This window comes from Amborella trichopoda, chromosome 7 (assembly GCF_054954075.1).
Source record: "Amborella trichopoda isolate Santa Cruz 75 chromosome 7, AtrichopodaSantaCruz75HAP2 v2.0, whole genome shotgun sequence".
Taxonomy (NCBI): Eukaryota; Viridiplantae; Streptophyta; class Magnoliopsida; order Amborellales; family Amborellaceae; genus Amborella; species Amborella trichopoda.
Genome location: NC_142342.1, coordinates 3,715,205 through 3,735,764, shown reverse-complemented (window position 1 = coordinate 3,735,764; position 20,560 = coordinate 3,715,205). Strand labels below are relative to the sequence as shown.

General features: G+C 35.6%; 1 protein-coding gene across 1 annotated transcript; it reads right to left on the bottom strand.

Moving 5' to 3' along the window:
- Positions 1 to 18,885, bottom strand: LOC18447203 (ATP citrate lyase (ACL) family protein). Its single transcript, XM_088872341.1, has 12 exons — positions 18,638 to 18,885; positions 17,847 to 17,957; positions 17,170 to 17,281; positions 13,370 to 13,434; positions 11,207 to 11,284; positions 4,889 to 4,963; positions 3,292 to 3,444; positions 2,945 to 3,079; positions 2,490 to 2,654; positions 2,034 to 2,156; positions 1,381 to 1,452; positions 1 to 424 (listed from the first exon to the last, which is right to left on the bottom strand). Exons 1-12 carry the CDS (start codon positions 18,737 to 18,739, stop codon positions 347 to 349), a joined length of 1,269 nt encoding a protein of 422 aa, XP_088728467.1. The 5' UTR covers positions 18,740 to 18,885; the 3' UTR covers positions 1 to 346.
- Positions 18,886 to 20,560: the final 1,675 nt, after the last annotated feature.

Here is a 20,560-nt window from a genome sequence, read left to right as displayed (position 1 = left end):
TAAAACCCAAACCTTTGGAGCCTGTTTAATTTTCCATTCTTGTATAACAGCACAATCAGGACCCTGTCCCTTTTTCAATATGGTCCAAGTTTCAACCATTTTCTCCCAGTAAATCCCAAATAATCAAGAAAAAAAAATCAGCAAAATCAAAATCTTGGAAGCCATTTAACTTCCACCTTTCCATAACACAAATCAACTGAAATCATCCTGCCTCATTCATGTCAAAAGAACAAGCCCACGACTGATCAGCTGATTCTTTTCAATTATTTTTAGGACCAAAAATTAATTCTACCAATTCAAAAATGAAAAATAAGGCAGACTGGAGCAACTGAATCAAGGATATCATTTAAGCCGTTGCTGCTTTTACTGCTTTTTCAGCAGCATCATCTAAATCTTCGGCAGTGATCAGAGTTATCCCACTTTCCTGTTCAATTAATTTATTAAAAAAATATTGCCATTAACTTTGATTTTTCATAGAAACGGAAGATAGAATTTTCGATATCATAACTATTCAAAATAAATTTTGATTGTAACTAAAGAACTAACTTCTTATCCTTCTTAAAACAATGGAAGGACAGAACAGAGAAGTGGTCCTGGGGTTAACAGGTGTAAGAAGGCATAGTTGCACAACAACTGACCTGGCTTTCATGGTGAAATGAAGAGAAAATAAATGGGCACATCACATGGCCATGGATCATGTGGTACCTGAACCCATTCCTGGGTCTTTGAGATAAAAAAAAGAACTAGGAAAGGACATGGCAGCAAGAAAAACCATGCCACATTCAGAACAAGATCTTCCCCCCCCCCCCCCCCCCTTCCCCCTCTCTCTCTCTCTCTCTCTCTCTCTCTCTCTCTCTCACACACACACACACACACACAAGCGCACACATGCTCCCAGACACATAAAAAGGAACAGAAATGTTCAAATTCAGAATCCAAGAGATCCAAAAGGGATGTAGCCCAGAAGGTTTAAACTTCAGGAGGATAATATGAAAGTGGTTTTACTCCTGAACTTTTAAATACATAAGATCAATAAGGGAAGTAATGGCAAACACTAATATGCAGGTCATAGCAGCTAAGAATCACCAAAATGGCCATAATTGAACAAAGTCAGACAAAGAAAGCATTTCCTTTTATTTCCTATTAGAAAGTAAGTGAATCCTGGAAAACTCCAAATTTGAGCCAATTTTCTATTTTCTTATCGAGAAAAGTGTATTATTTTGGGCATTCTTCTCTTCCAGAAGATGAGCTAAATTTGGTAAAATTTCCGATTGTTGCCGATTTTCTCTTTTCTTAAAGTTAGATATCAGAAATAACTCAATAACTCAGCAAGGAATCCAAATTTTTTAAAATTCTAAACTTTGGAAATCTCGATTTTACCTTGAGGATTCTCTTTCCCTGATCAACATTGGTCCCTTCAAGACGAACCACGACTGGAACCTTCAGTGACACCTGATGAAACCCAACGAATGCTAAGTCAAGAATAATAACATGGATTGCCATTGCAGAGAGAGAGAGAGAGAGAGAGAGAGAGAGAGAGAGAGAGTTATACTATGTCCCATTCCCTTTAGTCATGGAAACATATTTTCAGATTGGAGTTGGTGTAACTTCCAGTTATTCTAGATTTTCTTTTCTAAACCCCACAATTTTTTATCTTATTTCAACAAGTAGCCTGCTTCACCTAGTTCCCTTCTTAATGTATTGTAATAGTAGTGGTTGTAACTCTTTATCTTCCTTTTTGTAGTCAGCACAACACCTGTGTGTGTTTGTTTTTGTATATTGTACTCCCTCTTACTCTCAATACAATGTCAACAGTTTAAAAAAAAAACAAATCCGCTTTACACTTTCAGACATTATGATGCTGAACAATGGAAAACTCCCAAGGAATATTCATTTTAGATAATTGTTACCTGACAAAACTACTTCATTAAGCAAAAAAAGATAAACAGTTAAGTAACAACTATAATATGATAAAAGCCATCTATAGAGAAAAGATGCAGTGGCTAAAGCAAAACATCTTTACACGTTAATACCTGCTTGGCAGCATTAACAATTCCACTTGCTAGTACATCACACTTCATGATTCCTCCAAAAATGTTAACCAGTATGGCCTTCACCTTCTCATCTGAAGTTAAGATTTTAAAAGCTTCTACGACCTGCAAAAGAAACAATCCCTAGGTTAAGCTCATTGTTTTCTTTTTTATTTTTCTTTGCGACAGGGGCATAAAAAGGAGAGGATCCCCTGTATCATCAACTTCCATTGAAACAGCAGCATGCCCTCTTGCTTTACTTCTAAGTTCATTGGGAAATAAGAAAATTCACCAGACCTCTAAATTCCAAAATCCAAAGCACTTCCCTAACTGGAAAGCATGTTATTCATTTGTACCAAATGAAAATAATTTTCTTCACCTCTCACACCACATTCCTCAGTTAAAAAACAAGTTTTACATGATAATTTGTCAAATTAATTTGGCAGACATGTACTCCACCTGGTCCTCTGAGGCATTTCCTCCAACATCAAGAAAATTGGCAGGTGTTCCACCATGCAACTTAATGATGTCCATAGTAGCCATTGCCAATCCAGCACCATTAACCATACACCCAATTTCTCCATCCAAGCCAATGTAGTTCAAATCTGCTTTGGCAGCAGCAACCTGTACGAAAGAAAAACATTAGATGGGAAGATATGGAACTAAATGCAATGACATGATTCCAGAGAATCCTACTGCACAAAATGTTAGAATCTCAATGTACACAATGGTATACCAGAAAAATTCAGAAAGTAAAGGTCTAATAAGATTTGGGAAAATTTATTATGAGAATCACTTTTTGGCCCATTAAAAAAAGTAGGGAACTTTTGTTTATTACTCCATCATCACAAACCCATAAATGGTTTGGACATTAAGCCCTCAACCCTTGCAGAGTACTGAATTTGGAACCACACCTCCCTTGGGTCCTCTTGTGAAGAATCACGGAGAGTAAATATGTCTTTCTGGCGATAAGCAGCATTATCATCGAAGTTCAACTTTGCATCAGCAGCTACCGGTTGGTTATCAGAGGTTTCTGCAATTGGATTGATCTGACCACAATTTAATATGAGTTAGATTAATCAACTTCATGTAACATCTTAAACAAGCTTTTTGAATACAAATCTGAACCTAATTGAGATCAGAATTAGAACATCTAATTTGAATGAGATGATCGAACACAGAAGAAGCATTTGATTTAGTAGGTTTATTGCAAACAATCCTGTTGAAATGCTCAGATATATAATATATTTGAGCTAGTCACCTCTAGTAGTGTGCAGTCACATTCACAGAATAATTTGTACAACTTCTTCACTTGTTCTATGCAATCATTTCTATCGACGTGCTTTGGGACTAAGCCATCCACTACTTTAGCAGCATCTTCATCTGTTATTCCTTTGAAAACATCAATAGGAACCTAAAACGTCAAAAATAAAAACATCACAAACTAAATTCACACACATATGTAGAATGGGCCAGGAAAACTGATACATAACAAGTAGCAAAAGAAAAAACCAGGCCGCCCAAATTTCATAATCTTTTGCAAAGTTTCCTTTGGGTTCACTACAGATTCAACGAATGCCAAGTAATAATATGTTCTTTGTCATAATTGATGTGTCCAATAAAGCAAGTAGGTAGCAAGACCCTTGAACAAGACATCACCCATGCAATTTGAACTATATTCATCAAAATCACAAAATTCAGGGATAGCAAACAGAGTGAATAGAATAGAGAAGTAGGCATAGGGACAGTCCACGTTGCCAGTGGCGCTACCCATGCAAGAACATTGTACACATACAATCGTTAGTGTTGTTTTTCCTGTGATGCTAAAAGACCGTTTTACAAATATTTCGTGTTCAACACAGATAGCCACATGTTGCCAGGGACATCAACACTCCTTCAGAACTCGTTGAACATGTCAGGTAAGTGCCAAGATGCACCCTTGAATATTTTTAATGCAGCCATGGAACTATGAGACATTCTAACTACTATTTTTACTTAGATAACTAACAAAAAATTGAAATGAAAAGGAAAAAAATGTCAAATGGAAATTAAAAGTTCAAACCATAATAAGCCAAATTTTCAATACTGATTAATGAACTTCTTCATGTGGCAATTATCCTTGTATTTGATCTACCCCAAGAAAAAAATATTAATAATAATCCCTGTATATATGTTCAACAAATATGCAACACAAAAGTCTTAACACAATTATTCATAATGGTATGATTTTATTTTCGTTTTTTTGTGTTTTGTTAATGAATTCATTATTTTTTGGCTTTTCCAATTTCAAAGCATAGTATTAGTCTGCATATTTTTCTGAGAATTTATGTCTACTATCTACTCTTGTTATCATGTCATCTTGGATGCCGATGTATACATCTGGCGAACCTAGTGATGCATATAGCACCTAAACACCATGAACATTGACAAAATAGACTGTAGATATAAATAACAGAGTAGATATAGTGAAATACTTGTTTCTAGTTAAAAGCATCATTATCAATACAATGGACCAAGGAAACAAGTATGTGATAGAACCGGATAGGTCATATAATTGACTCTAAATAGGCTCATGCAATATTCCAGGTATATCTATTTATCGACATGATATAAGTATGAATTTGACTAATTAATAAAAACCCAATCAATTCAAAATTGTATAGAAAGTTAATACATGAGTAGTAGTTGAAGAACACGAGAACATACAAAGATTATACAAATCTGGGAGAGGTCTCTTTGTCGCTGTTTATATACACTGCATGCATCTCTAAGAAGCACTTGCACTTGGTAGAAAATATCAAAAAAATAAAGGGACATCCATCATTTACACCAGGGCAGTAATAGCAGTAGGGTAAAACCTTTATAATCATGTCAGGAAACTTCTCTGCAAGATCTTCAATGCTGGTTCCACCTTTTCTGCATGCTATTATGAGCTAGAAAACAAAGCACCCAAATGAAAACCGTCAATGCTATTTTCAAGGACCAATACAAAGATATGTTATTTTCAAGAATGGGCGCACAAGAATGGAATATCATATTATTTGCAAAAGAAAAGATGAAGAGAAATCGTTAAAGACTCTAAATAACCTAGAACTGTGCAAAGATTATGAACATCAATTATTTTAAACATAGTTCACTACAAAGTATTCTGCCAACGAAAGTTTGGGGAAGAGAAAAAATAGCACATTGAATAGTCAATTCTTTGAAATGAGTACTGCACATTGGACCGACACCACCATCGTTACTCCATACAATCCAATAACATTAATCAAGAGAAAGCCATTAGTTTTTCTAGATGATTACAACTTAGAATTTTATTTTTATTTTTTTTGGAAAATCCAACGTAGACATTATGTTATTTGGTAGGGGTCAACCCAGACCCGGTTTGGTCCAAGGCAATTGGACCCAGTCCTGATTCACTAGGTCAGATTGAGTCCATGTCTTTAACTAAAAACTACATAAAAAATTATTTAATATATTTTATACTATATACATATTATTATCTATATCTAATTTATACTAATATCCTTGGGTCGGGTTGGGCTGGCCTCGACCCAAACACAACCTGACAATAGGTTTCAAGCCGGACCCGACCGGATCCGGTCAAGGTCAGGTGGACTCAGACCCAACCCGTCCAGTTTATTGACTGGGTCCAGACTAGGACCCGATCGGTTTGGACGCAACAACCCGACCCAAGTCCCACCCCTATATTTGGGACCTTTTTTTTTCTTTTTACCGTCATAAGTCACAAAGACAAGAAGCAAAATACATCTAATAGCTCCATAGAAGCAAATAAGTGGAGATGTTTATACGGTTGAGAAGACAAGAAACACTCAGAACCACAAAAAGCTAAAAAACCTACAATGTCACCTAATTTGGAAATGGCTCAAGGCCTACACAAAGGGTATCCTGCTTATTACTAACATGAGTCATGGAGTCCGCTGGTTCATTGGCCATTCTCTGGACATGGACCAATGAATTGTTCTTCCTTAGCACAAGCCGAGGACCTCCATTAACTCATTTACCTTTTAAAGATGATTAAAGTCGTTTCACATTATTTTTTAAAGCATATATCTGAGGTCTTCTTTGTTTTTAAATAGTGAACATTTATACAAAGATATTTGAGAAGAATGACTGCCACAGTGATACCTCAACGCAATGTTGGAAAAACAAGCCAATTTGCAACCCTAGTTCAACTGCAACAGGGTCGACACAAGGTTCTCACTCAATGCTTGCTAAAAAATCCAAAGAAGATGACGAGAATATCGAAATGTTCAATTTTCTATTGTTTGCATAATATACATAATTTTTAAATAAAAATCTATTGTTTCCTATGTTTCCGTTGATGTCAATGCAATTCTGACAGTATTATCACAATCATCATCATCAGAGCCTCATCCCAACTACTTGGGGTTGGCTACATGAATATTTTTCTGCCATTCGTGTAGTCGATCATAATAGTGTATAATATATATATATATATATATATATATATAGAGGTACATTCATACACAGACACAGAGAGAGAAGCCCCATAAGAGGGAGTAGCCTAAACACAAACACAAAATACACACACACACACACGCTGAATGTTAACTTGGGGCATGGTCGGAATGGAACTCATGATGTCACATTGAGGCACCCTGCCAAGCTGACAACCTTTGCCTGCAGCACATTCCTTTCGGACTATATCACTTATTATTCTACATAAAAACCATCAGCATCATCATCAAAGACTTTCCAAACTATTTGGGGTCGGCTACATGAATCCTGATTCGCCATTTTGCTCTATTAAGGGTCATACCCTCAGTGAGGTACGGGGAATGCCTTAGCATAAGCAGATAATGTGGGTTCAGGATTCATGAAAAGTTTTGGCAAAGCTGCCTACTTAACACAACCCACTTCGTTTAACGAGGCTTCAGACGAGTTAAGGGAAAGTTTTAAGGCCCTCACCCTTCTTAGATAGACCAAGATCCAAACACCACAGCGTATGCGACATAATTTATGGCATCCAAATTTACCAACACCTTTCATTAGTAGCTTTCCTAGAAACCAATTTGATCTCATTGAGTAGCATAAAAATCACCCATCAACAATCTAACCACTTTTCAATGTGCATTTGATGTTTATCTTGATAAACTTTTTAAAAGTAGTTGGTAGTGAATCTCCTAGATGTAGTTGATAAATTTCCCCTTAAAAAAATGATATGATTATGATGCAATCAATTCTAAAAGTCTAAAATGAGTCTATGGATTTACTCTTTGCTACGATTTTCCTGAAAAGTATTGCTCCTAGTAAGTATCAATTCTAAACTTAAACTAAGAAGAGCCTTCTTAATGCAAGAAGAGAAAGGTACTGCTTTTTTTATTTATATAAATACAAAAAATCATAAGAAATATAATCATATGATATATAATTATTTCTATCAAGCTATTTTTTCAAGGACGTATAAACAACACTCTATAGCAAACTAAACATCATTTTATAGGAATGGAGGATCAAGGCTAGGTGGTCAGGGTGGCGGGGAGCCACAACATGATGTCTTGAGTTCCATTCCTACCATGGGTAAGGTATCCCATCCCCATTGACCTACCTGGAAAAAAAAATGTTATTTTTCTATAATCTTAAACGAACTATACACCATACAACTTACAATCACATACTACATTGCAAATTTTATGTAACTAAGTTATTTCATGATATTGCTCAAAGGAAAAAGGGACTAAAGAGGACTCCGCATAAAATTATAAAAAAGAATGGGCAACATAAAAGCCATAACCCAACCCAGCCCAACAGTCCCAACCCAACAAAGAAAACAACACTATGGTCATATAGGGCTTTAAATTCACTTTTTCAAGGTATGACACTGAAAAGAAAAAAAAATTGTAAATGCTCAAGAAAGAAGACCAACTTGAAAGGTCAAGAAGAAAATTTGGGCAAGTCAAGTTTGACTAACTCAACCCAGTCTTATTCCCCTTGGGACTCCATTCTGTCTACTTAAACTTCAGAAAATCGAGTCAACTCAGGCCACCTTTAACAACATGGCATTCATTTGCATCATTTAGTGGTTGAGTGAAAGCTTCCATATATAATCGAATTAGCTCTACCTACAATGTTTGCATGTTAAGATACCTAAATTTCTATGGAAGGAGGGGCTCTAAAAGCAGCGGAAGTATATTATCAACTAGGTCCCTCACAAACTCTGCAAGGTAGCTTTCTCTGTCCTTTTCTTCTTTTTTTTAATAATCTCATTGTCAGTTATATGTGTGAGCTTCTTAATATAGAAATTTTCACAAGTTTGGGTGCTTTTGTTGTATGCAGGAAGACAACTTCCAGCCCAGAGCAGTTCAGGCTTTGGAATGTAATTCTTGGATACAGCAGCAACCCCATAACAACTTATAAATCTAGATGTCGCTGTCACGCTTTTATTTTTATCCTACTGCCCCATCTATTTAAGCAGAAACTGCAGCGCCCATGTAGGGCCCTCCCAACTCATTTTTCGCTCCTTCCAGGATTATGACTCTAATGGCATCATCTTCTCAGTCCATCACATTATGAGGATTGAGATGGTATACCTTGCAACTTGCCCTGCTGCATTATTAGCATTGTTCTACAACCACATTAGCCCCAGCACCTCTCACCTCATAGGTATCATCTGGTGAGATAGATGTGTTTTTCTCTTGCAAGTTGGCTTCTTCCCTTTTGAGAGATTCCCTGTCACTCATTAATTTCTCCATGATAAGTCTTTAACTTCAGGTTGTTTCTTGAGATTCAGTTTGGTGCATCGCCATGGAATGGGAGTAGATGCCCTTTGACATCAGAATCTGGGGCAGAAAGCCCCAGAGAATATTGTTGGTAGGTCTATAAGTTAAGAATACTTTTTGTGTGTGTTTACAAATATAAGTTGAAGACAAATGCCAGGATGATAGATGCACTCATGCACTGAATGACTTGTCACAGGGTTATGATTAATATGCACACAACAACAATGAGGCATCAAACTCAGTTGTAAACACCTCAAGACACCATTATCTGACCAATATCCAACACCCCCAGTCTTATCCTTTCTCCAATAACCATATAATAGCACCTCAACACAAATCTCAAGTGTTTGTCCAGTTCAAAACAAACCTCCATACAGGCAGTTGTACTATAGAAATCACATAGTATTGCTGAAGATGTATAATAGCTTAATAATCTACAGAGAAATGTTCTATGGTTCATTCAGTTCTTTTTTTTTTTTTTGCTACACCAGCAATTGTGCTGGAAACCCCCTATTGTATTAATTTTCATTCTTACATATTCCCTAGCTCACTCAAGGTCAAGTTTAACTTGAACCTTGGCGTTCATTCAGTGATGGCACGCCAATTCATCTGAGATTTATAACCACGGTTCAATAACTGGTTCATCAACAATAAATTATTAGCCACAATTAATCGGGTTTGGGCACCAGGCTTGAAGGGTTAGGTTGGGTTAGGGTGGTCATAAGGGCAGTATCACATCCAGCACTCCAAACCATAGTTACCGGAATCTCTCCAATGACCTCGCATTTCCGGTTCCGAAACCTGATTCCGCGTTTCCATTAAGGAATCTCCACGGAAACCATTTTTCGAAACCAAAGAAACTCGATTCCTTAATTTTGGAATCTCAATTCAACACATCTTCAAAAACCTTTTTTCAAAACCAAGGAAACTCGGTTCCTTAATTTCGGAATCTCGATATATTTGGAAACAATTTATCAGTACCAAGGAAACTCGATTTCTTAATTTCGGAATCTCGATCCTACACATCTTTGAAAACTTGAACCCATTAATTGTGGGTAGACATTCCCAAATATATCGAATCTGGATTCTAGCGAGGATTAAATCAAGATTCCATGCCAATTGGAGTAGAAATCTTCCTTCGAATGCTTTTGGTGGTTGCAAAGTTTCATTATGTGCCACCCTAGATGGCCTTTACTTTAAATTTACAATATAATTGGTAACTACAACATATATAATTAAAACTAAAACTATGGCATAGTCAATCCTATTTTGCCTTTATAATAATGAAGTCAAAATCACAATTTAGGAATACTTTTTTTGTATATAATGACCATAAATTCAACAGTCAATTCAATCATTTTAAAATTTGGGAAACTTGAGAAACCTTCTGATAAAAGACATCCAATATAGGTTCTAAAGTTGACGAGGCTCAAGATGTGCTAGTGGCTTCTTTCTCCATAAAAATGAAATCTTGATTCCTGTTAAGGGTCGTCAAACGCATTCTATAATCCATATTATTGTAAATCTTGATCTCAAACTGGCATGGATCTATGATTTATATACTTTAAAAACTTGATTCCAAATATGTTACAATCGTAATTCGAAACAGCAACATTTATATTCCACATATGTCAAAACCTTGATTCCATAGATGTCGGAAACTCGATTCCGCATATTAAAGAATCTTTACTCCTGAAGTGTCGATTCCAAGGGGATGGGAATCCCGATTCCAATGATGATAGAATCTCATTTCCATAAGTGGATGAAACTTGGATCTATTTCAATCTAAACACGATTCTCAAAAACTAGCAATCTCGTTCCTAGCGATTCCTATTGTACGGATAACGATTCGACAAAAATCATCTAGCCGGCTGCGATTCTGCGATTCCGGTTCCTAAAACGATTCAGGTTCCCAAGCATTTCCCACAACTATGCTCCAAACCCACTGCTAACCCCCCCAAAAAAAAACGGAACAAAAAGACAAAAAAAAAGAGAGCATTATTCTGAGAGAAAAGTGTAATAAACATATATTACTGCTCAAAGGCAGTCTGATATGCAAACCAGCTAGCATGCCTTGCTCTACACATCCTGTAATAAGTAGTACATTATTCTAAGAGAAGTGTAATATTCACCCAAAAAAAAAGAGAAATATAAAAAACATATGTAACTGTTCAAAAGGCAGTCTGACAGATGACTCTAAATAATATGGCCTGGCTGCACTTACAATGAAAATAAATGGTATTAAGTGATTTTCCAATTTTACAGAGAAAATTCATCTAATTAAGGAAGGAGATAGCAAGCACATGTGAATGCAGAAAAAAAATGAAAAATCTATATAGTGCTCATAGCTGCAACATTAGTAAATCACCCATTGACAGTGGAATATGGCATTAATGAGAATCAGGTACGAACCGGCCCAGCTGTTGTACGGTCAAGAGTTATAGCGAAATACATTTCATTGACAAGTGATAACTTCTCACATAAGTAGACCTAAAACAATACAAAACGCAGGTCACATGGTAAATAATACTGTATGTAAAAAGTAACTGCTTGACAAGAATAAATGAATAAACATACCACAGAACATGTAAAAACTGAACTCAAGGAAACCTAAACAAGGTAAGAGAAAGACAAACAGCATATCCAAAAGAACACAGAATGAATTACCTCATATGCACAGTAAAGGTAAAATGCACTTAAGTAATTGCAAAGAAAGTGTTAAGAGGTGAAATATAATACAAAACACATCATGTATGGTTTATGAAACAAATACACACACAAGCTTTGATGAATGTCACAAACTTCACGTTATTAGTGCAAATGGAAAGGAATTTCCGGGAGAAGGTATGCAGCTATTTATGTACAAAACCCTGCAGGCACTTGGAGCACTTACAAATGGACATAGTGTTCAGTACATATAAAATATATTGCATTCATAACAACAATGCACAAAAGCATGGTGTTTAAAGTGTATGTGCATGTATACATGTGCTGGAACTTCAAATTAGATGCATACACCCCCATAAATCTGTATGTACATGAGGTTATAGTCTGGATGTAGAAAAATGTCATTGCAATGACAAGGGCATCAAAGGGCAATCAATCTCAACAAGGGAAAGAACCAAATTACTGTGTATAAATTTGGTTCATAAGTTTAAATCCTCAAAGATAACATCACAATTTCCATATGCAACATGTAATCATTCGGTGGCAGTCCCCCGATGGAGAACAAATTCTACAAGAATGAGCAAATTTATGCCAGATCAGGAAGCATAATTCACTAACCCGTTTACATTGTTTGTTATTGCATTTAGTATATTTAGTTGCCAAGATCTGGGCTGGTAATTTAGTGCCTTGAGTCTTCTGCATTTTTCATGAATATGCCTGCTCAAAATGCAGTTAAAAAGGGGGAAGGGACTCAGGTATGCCACTATGGCAAAAGTCTAGGTGTTTCAAGAAGGCAATGCCATCTAAAATTCCTTATTCTTAGTGAGTAGATTCTTTAGAGCTTTTCGAGGCAGGTTAAGAAGAATACCAGACCACCGACTGCACAGAAAGTAGAATACTGAATGTTTCAAACTTCCTGAGACATGCAGCCAGAATATTTCTGTGTCATCAGTAATGTCATGCTAACTAGCCAAACTTTCACGTTTTTGTGAATATGGAAAATAGGCAGGTTAAGGGGTCATCAGGGTTATACCAATGACAAATTACGATAATCCATTAAAGGCATTAAATGATTACAATATCCTTATACAAACCCTCTTTCTGATACAGCAATAGTGATCAATGAGGTACTTACCCATGAGTACAACATGCTTTCAACAGATCAACTAGCCATTACTCCTCTCCTCTCTATGATTTATACCCCTCTTAAGAAACCAAGAGATTATGTTTTACTACAGTGAAGGAGGACAATCACAAAATAAGGATCCAAACCATGAAAAGATCTCCTACCATGGATGTCCTCTTTGACCATCCAGTCCCCCGCACCTCACCCACAACCACCAAAACACACTAACGCCCAAAATGTGCATCCCTAATGTAATAGAGAACATTGAGCATGTCACTGAAGCACAGAGACACCATCCTAAACATTCCTGATTGCCTGTTCTCCGCTGTAAGAGTCCTCTAGAGTATAGACCTCTTTAGGTATTACCACCTCACCACTTAGTCCCCAAGACCCAATGGCCTCCTAACCTCTTAGGTAAGGAACAACTCACCATATTACATTAAATATTCTGTTCTCTCTCTTTTTGACAATCAAAACAATGTCCTTTCAAAGTGTCTCCAAACTCCAAGCCATATGTCGTAAACCAGTCAAATTATTTATCACTCAGTATATTAAGAAAGGCTTGTGAGTAATTGACATAACCATACTCCCAGACAGTACCATAGGCCAATCATCCATAGGGAATGCAATGTTTATGTCATAGATAAACATATATTTACACACAAAAAAAAAAAGCATAAAAAACAATAAAAGAATTGAGGGCCACAAAAGTACAAATGAATCATTAGCACTTCAATGGTAAGACATGGACAATCAAAAGCCTAGTTCAGAGACTGACTAACCTTGCTCACGATTTTTCCTTGTGGCCCAGTTTGCTTTGTAACTAATATTTGGCCGAGCATTTTCCCTGAAAACAATATGGAGACCAAGAATTGGAAGAGTCCCAACTGCATAATTAATCCTCCTTAATTTTTTTTAATGTTAAGCCATCAAATATGCATGTTAACAAACTTCTATCAGAATAAACTATAATACATACATCCATCCATCCATACATACATACATACATACATACATACATACACATATATATATATATATATATAGGAAAATGCTAGGGTCAGCCCACTAGCTGATGGAATAGTATATATATATATATATATAGGAAAATGCTAGGGTCAGCCCACTAGCTGATGGAATAGTATAAGCCCAACGGCCTAGATTGAATTTAGGCTGAATTTTAATTTTTTTTTATAAATCCAAATCACTTGAAATTTGGAGCGTTTATTCTTAAAAAATATTGAAATTTAATAAAAATATCAAAAAAATAATTCACAAAAAATAAATTGACCAAAATACCCCTTGAAAAGTTCCAGGGATATTTTGGTCAATTTATTTTATAGGAATTATTTTTTAAACATTTTTATTAGGTATTCCTTGATAAAATATGTGCGTGCGTGCGTGCGTGTGTGTGTGTGTGAGGTTAGCCCACTAGCTCATATCTACATATGAACCCAACGGCACAAATTGACTTTGGGCAGATCTAACAGTCACGACCTCATTTCGTATTTGAATTTTAATATTTTTTTCTACAAATCCAAATCACTTGAAATTTTAGTCGTGTATTCTTTAAAAATAAGAGAATCTAATAAAAATATCAAATAAATAATTTACAAGAAATAAATTGGCCAAAATACCCCTAAAATACTTTGGGGGTAATTTGGTCAAAAAAATTAGTGAATTATTTATTAAATATTTTTATTAGGTGCGCCTTAATAAGAAGAATGGACGCCTAAAATTTCAAGTAATTTGGATTTCTAAGAAAAACATTAATTTAAATATAAAATGAGGTCGTGACCATCAGATCGGCGCAAATTCAATCTGGGCCATTGGGCTCATACGTAGAGATGAGCTAGTGGGCTAATCTCTGCATTTTCCAATATATATATATATGAGAAATGATCCTATAGGACCCTCTCCCACCCATGTGTGTAGGACCCCAAAGGATCACCATTAAATTTGGCACGGATCTATAGAAAAGTCAAGTCCTACAACCATGTGATAGCTTTTCCAGAGATCCGTGCCAACTTTAATGGTGATCTTTTGGGGTCCTACAAACATGGGTGGGAAAGGGTCCTATAGGATCATTACTATATATATATATATATAGGAAAATACCAGAGACATCTACGAATGCAAGTGTGTATGTGTGTGCCTGTTTGTTTATATGTATGTATATATTTGATATGAAGAAAATAAAATTCAGATATCATCACATATTGCGTAGTGGCATGCAACCCACCAATAATTTCATCGAGAGTATGTAGAACTATTTAGAGATTTGTTCTGCATTTGCCGAAGATAACTTCTCTCAAGCTATATGTTACACTTCAAAATAAAAAGTAATGGCAGCAAGCTGACCTTCCATTCAATCATGTTATACTCTTACTTGAATTCCATTATAATACTTATAGATCATATGGCCTATGTCGAGACACCATCATCTAAAAGTGATTGCTCCAATTTTCATGAATACGATATATATCTGCAACTGCAAGGTTCACAGACCACACTCTGGCAGGCACCCCAATTGGGAGAGGCGAAAGTTTCTAAAGTCATGGCATAAAAAGAATAGAAATAAAAAGGCCTAGCAATGTGCCATGGAAGTATCAATAGAGATATTTACTAGACCTGAATGTGCATGAAACTCCAACATGTTGAAATTTGACAAGTTCATCTTTACACTTCATTCCAGTACCAAATAAACGAAAGAAGAAAAATATATTGGGAAGGTTTTAAGGATAGAACTATACTCATCAAAAATAAAAAGGACAGCTACAGAGGAATTGGATATGGAAGCAGAGAACCGTTGAAGATAGTGAAAGGATTCCAAAAAGGACCAACATTAAAAAGTAGGCAAGCACAAGAAAACGGAATCATAGAAACAATAGCATAAGAACCATAGGATTGGAGATGAGGGGTCAGGAATTGCATCCATAAAACATTAAGGTTTCAAAAACAAGTACACATGCTCCTCCATGATAATAATATAACATTATATATGACAACGTCAATGGCTCTCAGACCAACAATCATTTCTGATCAACATCAAGTAACAGAGTTGACCAACATCGTTGAAGTAGTTCAAATGATTTCCAGAGTATATGGCCCATAAACATTCCTTTATATAGTTTTCTAGCCAATCTGTCAACAAATCAATCTAATCAAGAGTAAGGAACCACTAAAAGTTTAAAAAACTTTGCTTAATATGCCAAAGGCCCATTGAAGCATTTTCTATCATAAACACTTACAAAGTCCAGTTCAACCTACCTCTCAGATGGTATCAAGTCAACACATCACATGAAGCACACCTAAAAACTTAAAGTTCAAAATGAGAATTTGAAAGAATCAAAGAACCTGGATTGTCACCCAAACACCATACAAGACCATTTTTAACTAAAATGCAAAAAAATTGAGTGTAAATATTAAGAAATCTAGAGATTAAAATGTCAAAGCCAATTAAGTTAACCTTCATCAAAAAATCTCCAAAGCCAATTCACCGAAATACAGGTTAAATACTCTATATGAGGTTAACTGCACACATGCCACAGAGATGAAAATGAGAAATAAGACCAAAATGAGAAATACTACATCTAATAAATTAGATATTAAGTAGGACTGAAGCATCCCCACAAGTAAAGGGCGACAACCACCAAAGCACTACACAGAATGGAGTCCAATTACAATTTATAAAATATGCATTCCAACTTCCTCACAAGCAAACTTCAAAGCAGTGTTCACAAAACCGGCCGATCTAATCGGTAACTGCCCAGTTAGATCGGAACCGGCCGGATCCGGTTTTGGGCGGTTTTGGTGATCAACCGATATGTTAAACTTTACATATAATACTACTTCAAATTTATATCAGATATATTAGAATGTTTTATTGGTTAGCTTTGACGGTTAAGTTGCATGTGAATCATGGTTCGAATCCCTGCGTTTTTGCGTTTTTTCTTTTAAGAATCGAATTCATTTCGTCGTTGATTTAAAAAATTTACTACCCAAGGGAATCGAACTTGAAACAAGTCCTTTATTATTAGACCCACTAACCAATACACCATTTACTACTTATTTGACAAAAAGAAGGGCCTAAATTATATATAACTTAAGTTTTTCTTCATTTTCTTTTAAAAAAAAGAGTTGGTCAAGTCGATTTTTTTAACACTAAGTTAATATTCTTTACATTATGGTAAAGAAATAAAAAAAAATTGGTCAATGATACTTTTATATTTTTCAGAAAATTTTAAAAATACTTCTAGACACAAATTAATTCGTTAAAATCCATTTTTTTCATTAATTTTCAACTTCATTTGAGTGTGTTTTGTTTTAATCAAATTCTTTATATGCTTTTCATATTTTAATAGATTTTTTTTTATATCTTTTTTATTTTTTTAACACTTTTTTTATCGTACGAGACTTGCCCGGTTAGAGCAGTTGAATCGGCCGGTTTACCGGTTAGGCCAGTTAAATCGCTTCCGGATCCATGTCCGGTTAACCGTTCCAGTTCAATTTTACGAACACTACTTCAAAGTAAAACAGAACCTTAAGAACTCAGAGCAAAAGCCAAGCAAGGATATAGTACCAGCGATGCCTTCAATTTCGTCAACTTTCACAATGTGAACTCCCCCTTTAAGCCCGCTTTTGAAGGTTCCCAAACCTCGTCCACCAGCAAGAATTTGACTTTTAACAACCAACTAACCAAATTAAGGAAAAGTCAAGGTCATTACAGGAATCAACTCATCTTTTCTTTTTTATTTTTGAAAACTAACAGTCTTCACTACCTCAAAATTGAATGTACAAGTGTATGTGCATCTACAAAATTGAGTATATATTACATTAGACTCTAGTATCCACATTCAGGATCAACTTATCTGTACTCTGGGGCATAAAACTTACGAAAGCAGTTCTAACCTCATAGAATGATAGTCAAAGAATTATAGAAAACAAGGACAAAAGTGTGTCACTGAAATAACAACATTTGTACATCTCAACACAGCGTACTCAGTTAGTATCATATGGTATAAAGCATTGCAAGCTCACAAAAGGTCTGTATGAGCCCGCAATTAAGTGAAAGTGCAATAATCATATATTATAAAATGAGGCCCCCCATGGCTTGTAATCAGGGGAAGAATGGACAATCTTTTCTATTGCAGGAACTCACAAAGTATGGTACTAAGAACCATTGCCAACAATTAAGAACTGATTTCATCCGATGAAAATAACTCTAAATAAAAAAAATCAACATTGGCAAGCTCTTACCTCCTTCTCTTGAGGGAAAACATCTTTAATGGCCTTTTGGATCTCCTCAACTGAGCCAGCGGCAACTCCTTTCGGCACATTTATACCATATTTGGCCATCAGATCAGAACCCTATTTGCAAAGTTCACAAGAACAATTATCAAAGCACTGTAATTTAAGTGCATCTATCGCCATTCCTCACTGGAAAGAATGAACAGATCCAACGCCAGTTAAGCCAAACAGAAAGATGAACTAAACAAATGATTTGCTAGAAATAAGAAGAATTGCAGTCTTCCATGCATTTAACACGTATTGGAAACTTATACAAAGTGTATTCTCGTTGAATTCAGATCGCAATTGAGACCAAAAAATACAGAGACACAGACGAGGAAACTATCCATCCAAAATAATACAAAGTAAAAAACCAACAGCTTGTTATGTTAGTCATGAAACCAACAAGAAAGAGAGAGAGAAAGAGAGAGAGAGAGAGAGAGAGAGAGAATGGCACCTCTATGAAAGCATTAGAAAAATGAGAAAAGGATCAAAGTAAACAAAAGCCAGTTATCCTTTGCACTGAAAACAACAAAGACAAAATTCTACAGAAAGAGAAAATACAGCATCGGCTCGAAAAAAGCAGTAGAAGGCCATAGAAAGGGCAATAATGAAAAGGGCAATAGACATAGAGAGAAAGAGAGAGAGATTTTCAGAACACAATTTAGAGAGAGGGAGCAATAGAGATAGAGAGCGAGAGAGAGAGAGAGGCAAGAGAGAGGAACAGAGTTATAGAGAGAGAGAGGGAAGAGACAGAGAACCTGGTATTCATGGATATTGAGACGCCGAAGCTGTTGTTGCTGCCATTTTCCGGCGACCGAAAGGGATTTAGAGATCAAACCCCTCACCAAAGCTCTCACCATTTCTTCACCGCAAAATGCACAGATTCCGGCAATAAATCGACCAAAAACCAAAAAAGGCTAGAGAAAAAAACAGAGCTCCTCTCCTCTCTCTATAACACTCCCAAGAGTTTTGCAGGCCCTTTTTAGGTGTATTTGACGCTGTATTCAAACCGTTTAGCAGCCAGCGCTGTATAACCATGACCAAGGAGGGAAAGAGAGAGAGAGAGAGAGAGAGAGATAGGGCAATAAGAACTGTCCTTATGAAATGGAGAAATGCAGATCACGTCCACGCCAGAATAATGGTAAATATGGATAGCATGCTCCCGCCGTAGCATGCTGTATAATTACTTCATCCATCGAAAGAGCTAGCTCGGAATGCTTTTTGGATGTAAAGGAAAAAGTTTATAAAAGGTTTGAGGCCTTAAATAATCCAATTAAGGTGCACCATAAAATTTTATTAGAAGAGGTTGTACTGATGTCGAAAACCCTCAAATCAATCACCTCGACCTTGAGATGTATAGATGTGGAAAAAAAAATATCAAGTATCGAAAATAATGCATCTTGTAAGTTTTTATCAGCGTCGACAATTTTCAATATTTTAAAAAATTTATATATCTTCCTTACCTGCATTATTTTTAAAGCTTCAATATTTTAAATTTTTTTTATATATCTTCCTTATCTACATTATTTTTAAACCTTCACAAAGATTTTCGTTACTAAAAAATCATCTTTTGCACCATTTAGAGGTGGGCCTTACTTTGGTTGTTTACGGCCTCAAACTAATAGAAACCACACCCACAACTTAAAAGGGAATATGGTTTGCATCATGTTGAAACGTTAAACAATCAAAATAAGGCATGCATCTAAATTTTATCATAAGATGCAATTTTCCCATTTCACTCTAACAAACAAAACACAATCTATTGGCAAGTTAGTTTTCTATTAGAGGGAGTAAGTGTACAAAATGCTCCCATGGATGCATAGTACATACACTCATCCTTAAACCTAAGGGCAAGCTTTCTATGCATCCCCTACAACATAACACTTAGGGAAAACTATGTATATATCCGTTATATTATGCGTTATTACATATTCATCTTTCAGTTTCCGTTATTACCGCCATATCCGTTTTTCCACTTTCATAACGAGATTTTTTAAAAAAGAAGATTTTAACCATTTTCGGGTGTTGAAAAATCGAAATCAAAAAAATTTCGGTTTTCGACATCCAAAAACGGGAATAGGTCCCGCTCTAGTTACGGTTGTTCAACAACCGAAATTAGGGTTTTCGGGTGTTGAAAAACCGAAAATCTAATTTTGGTTTTTCAACAACTGAAAACCTAATTTCGGTAGCTCAAAATCTGAGACCGTGGAGTGCATTGTTTTCACAACCGAAATTATATTTTCGGTTGTTCAAAAACCGAAAACATGATTTCGATTTTTTAACAACCGAAATTTTATGGACTTCGACTTTTGATTAACCGAAAATGTTCGCGCCAATACTTTGTTCGCTTTTACTATAAGAAAAGTTTTTTATGGTATAAAGTTGGGGGAAAACGGGAAATATAGTATCATACGTGGATCCATATCTTTTTTACTTTCTCCCAATACAGTATCCCACGAGATTGGCCCGCGATCGTGATTGGTACATTACTTACTCTTACCTTATGTTTTTTATTTTTTTTGTTAGTTTTGTCACAATGAGTATAATAGAATATCATATTTTATATTTGTAATTTTTATGTATTGTTGAGTAATAAGTAATATTTGTTAAAATATTGTTGAACGTGTTCATTTGTATAATTATTTGTTGCTTGTATAAATATGTATTGTTTGTTTTGTGTT

Bases quoted from the DNA above. Each gene is read 5' to 3' on its own strand.
- LOC18447203 (XM_088872341.1), bottom strand. From the start codon at position 18,739: ATGGTGAGAGCTTTGGTGAGGGGTTTGATCTCTAAATCCCTTTCGGTC. The intron at 13,435-17,169 runs GTACTATATCCT...TATTGTTTTCAG, and splicing joins CGAAATTGAAGGCATCGCTG to GGAAAATGCTCGGCCAAATA. The intron at 4,964-11,206 runs GTTCGTACCTGA...TTTGTTTTCTAG, and splicing joins ACCGTACAACAGCTGGGCCG to CTCATAATAGCATGCAGAAA.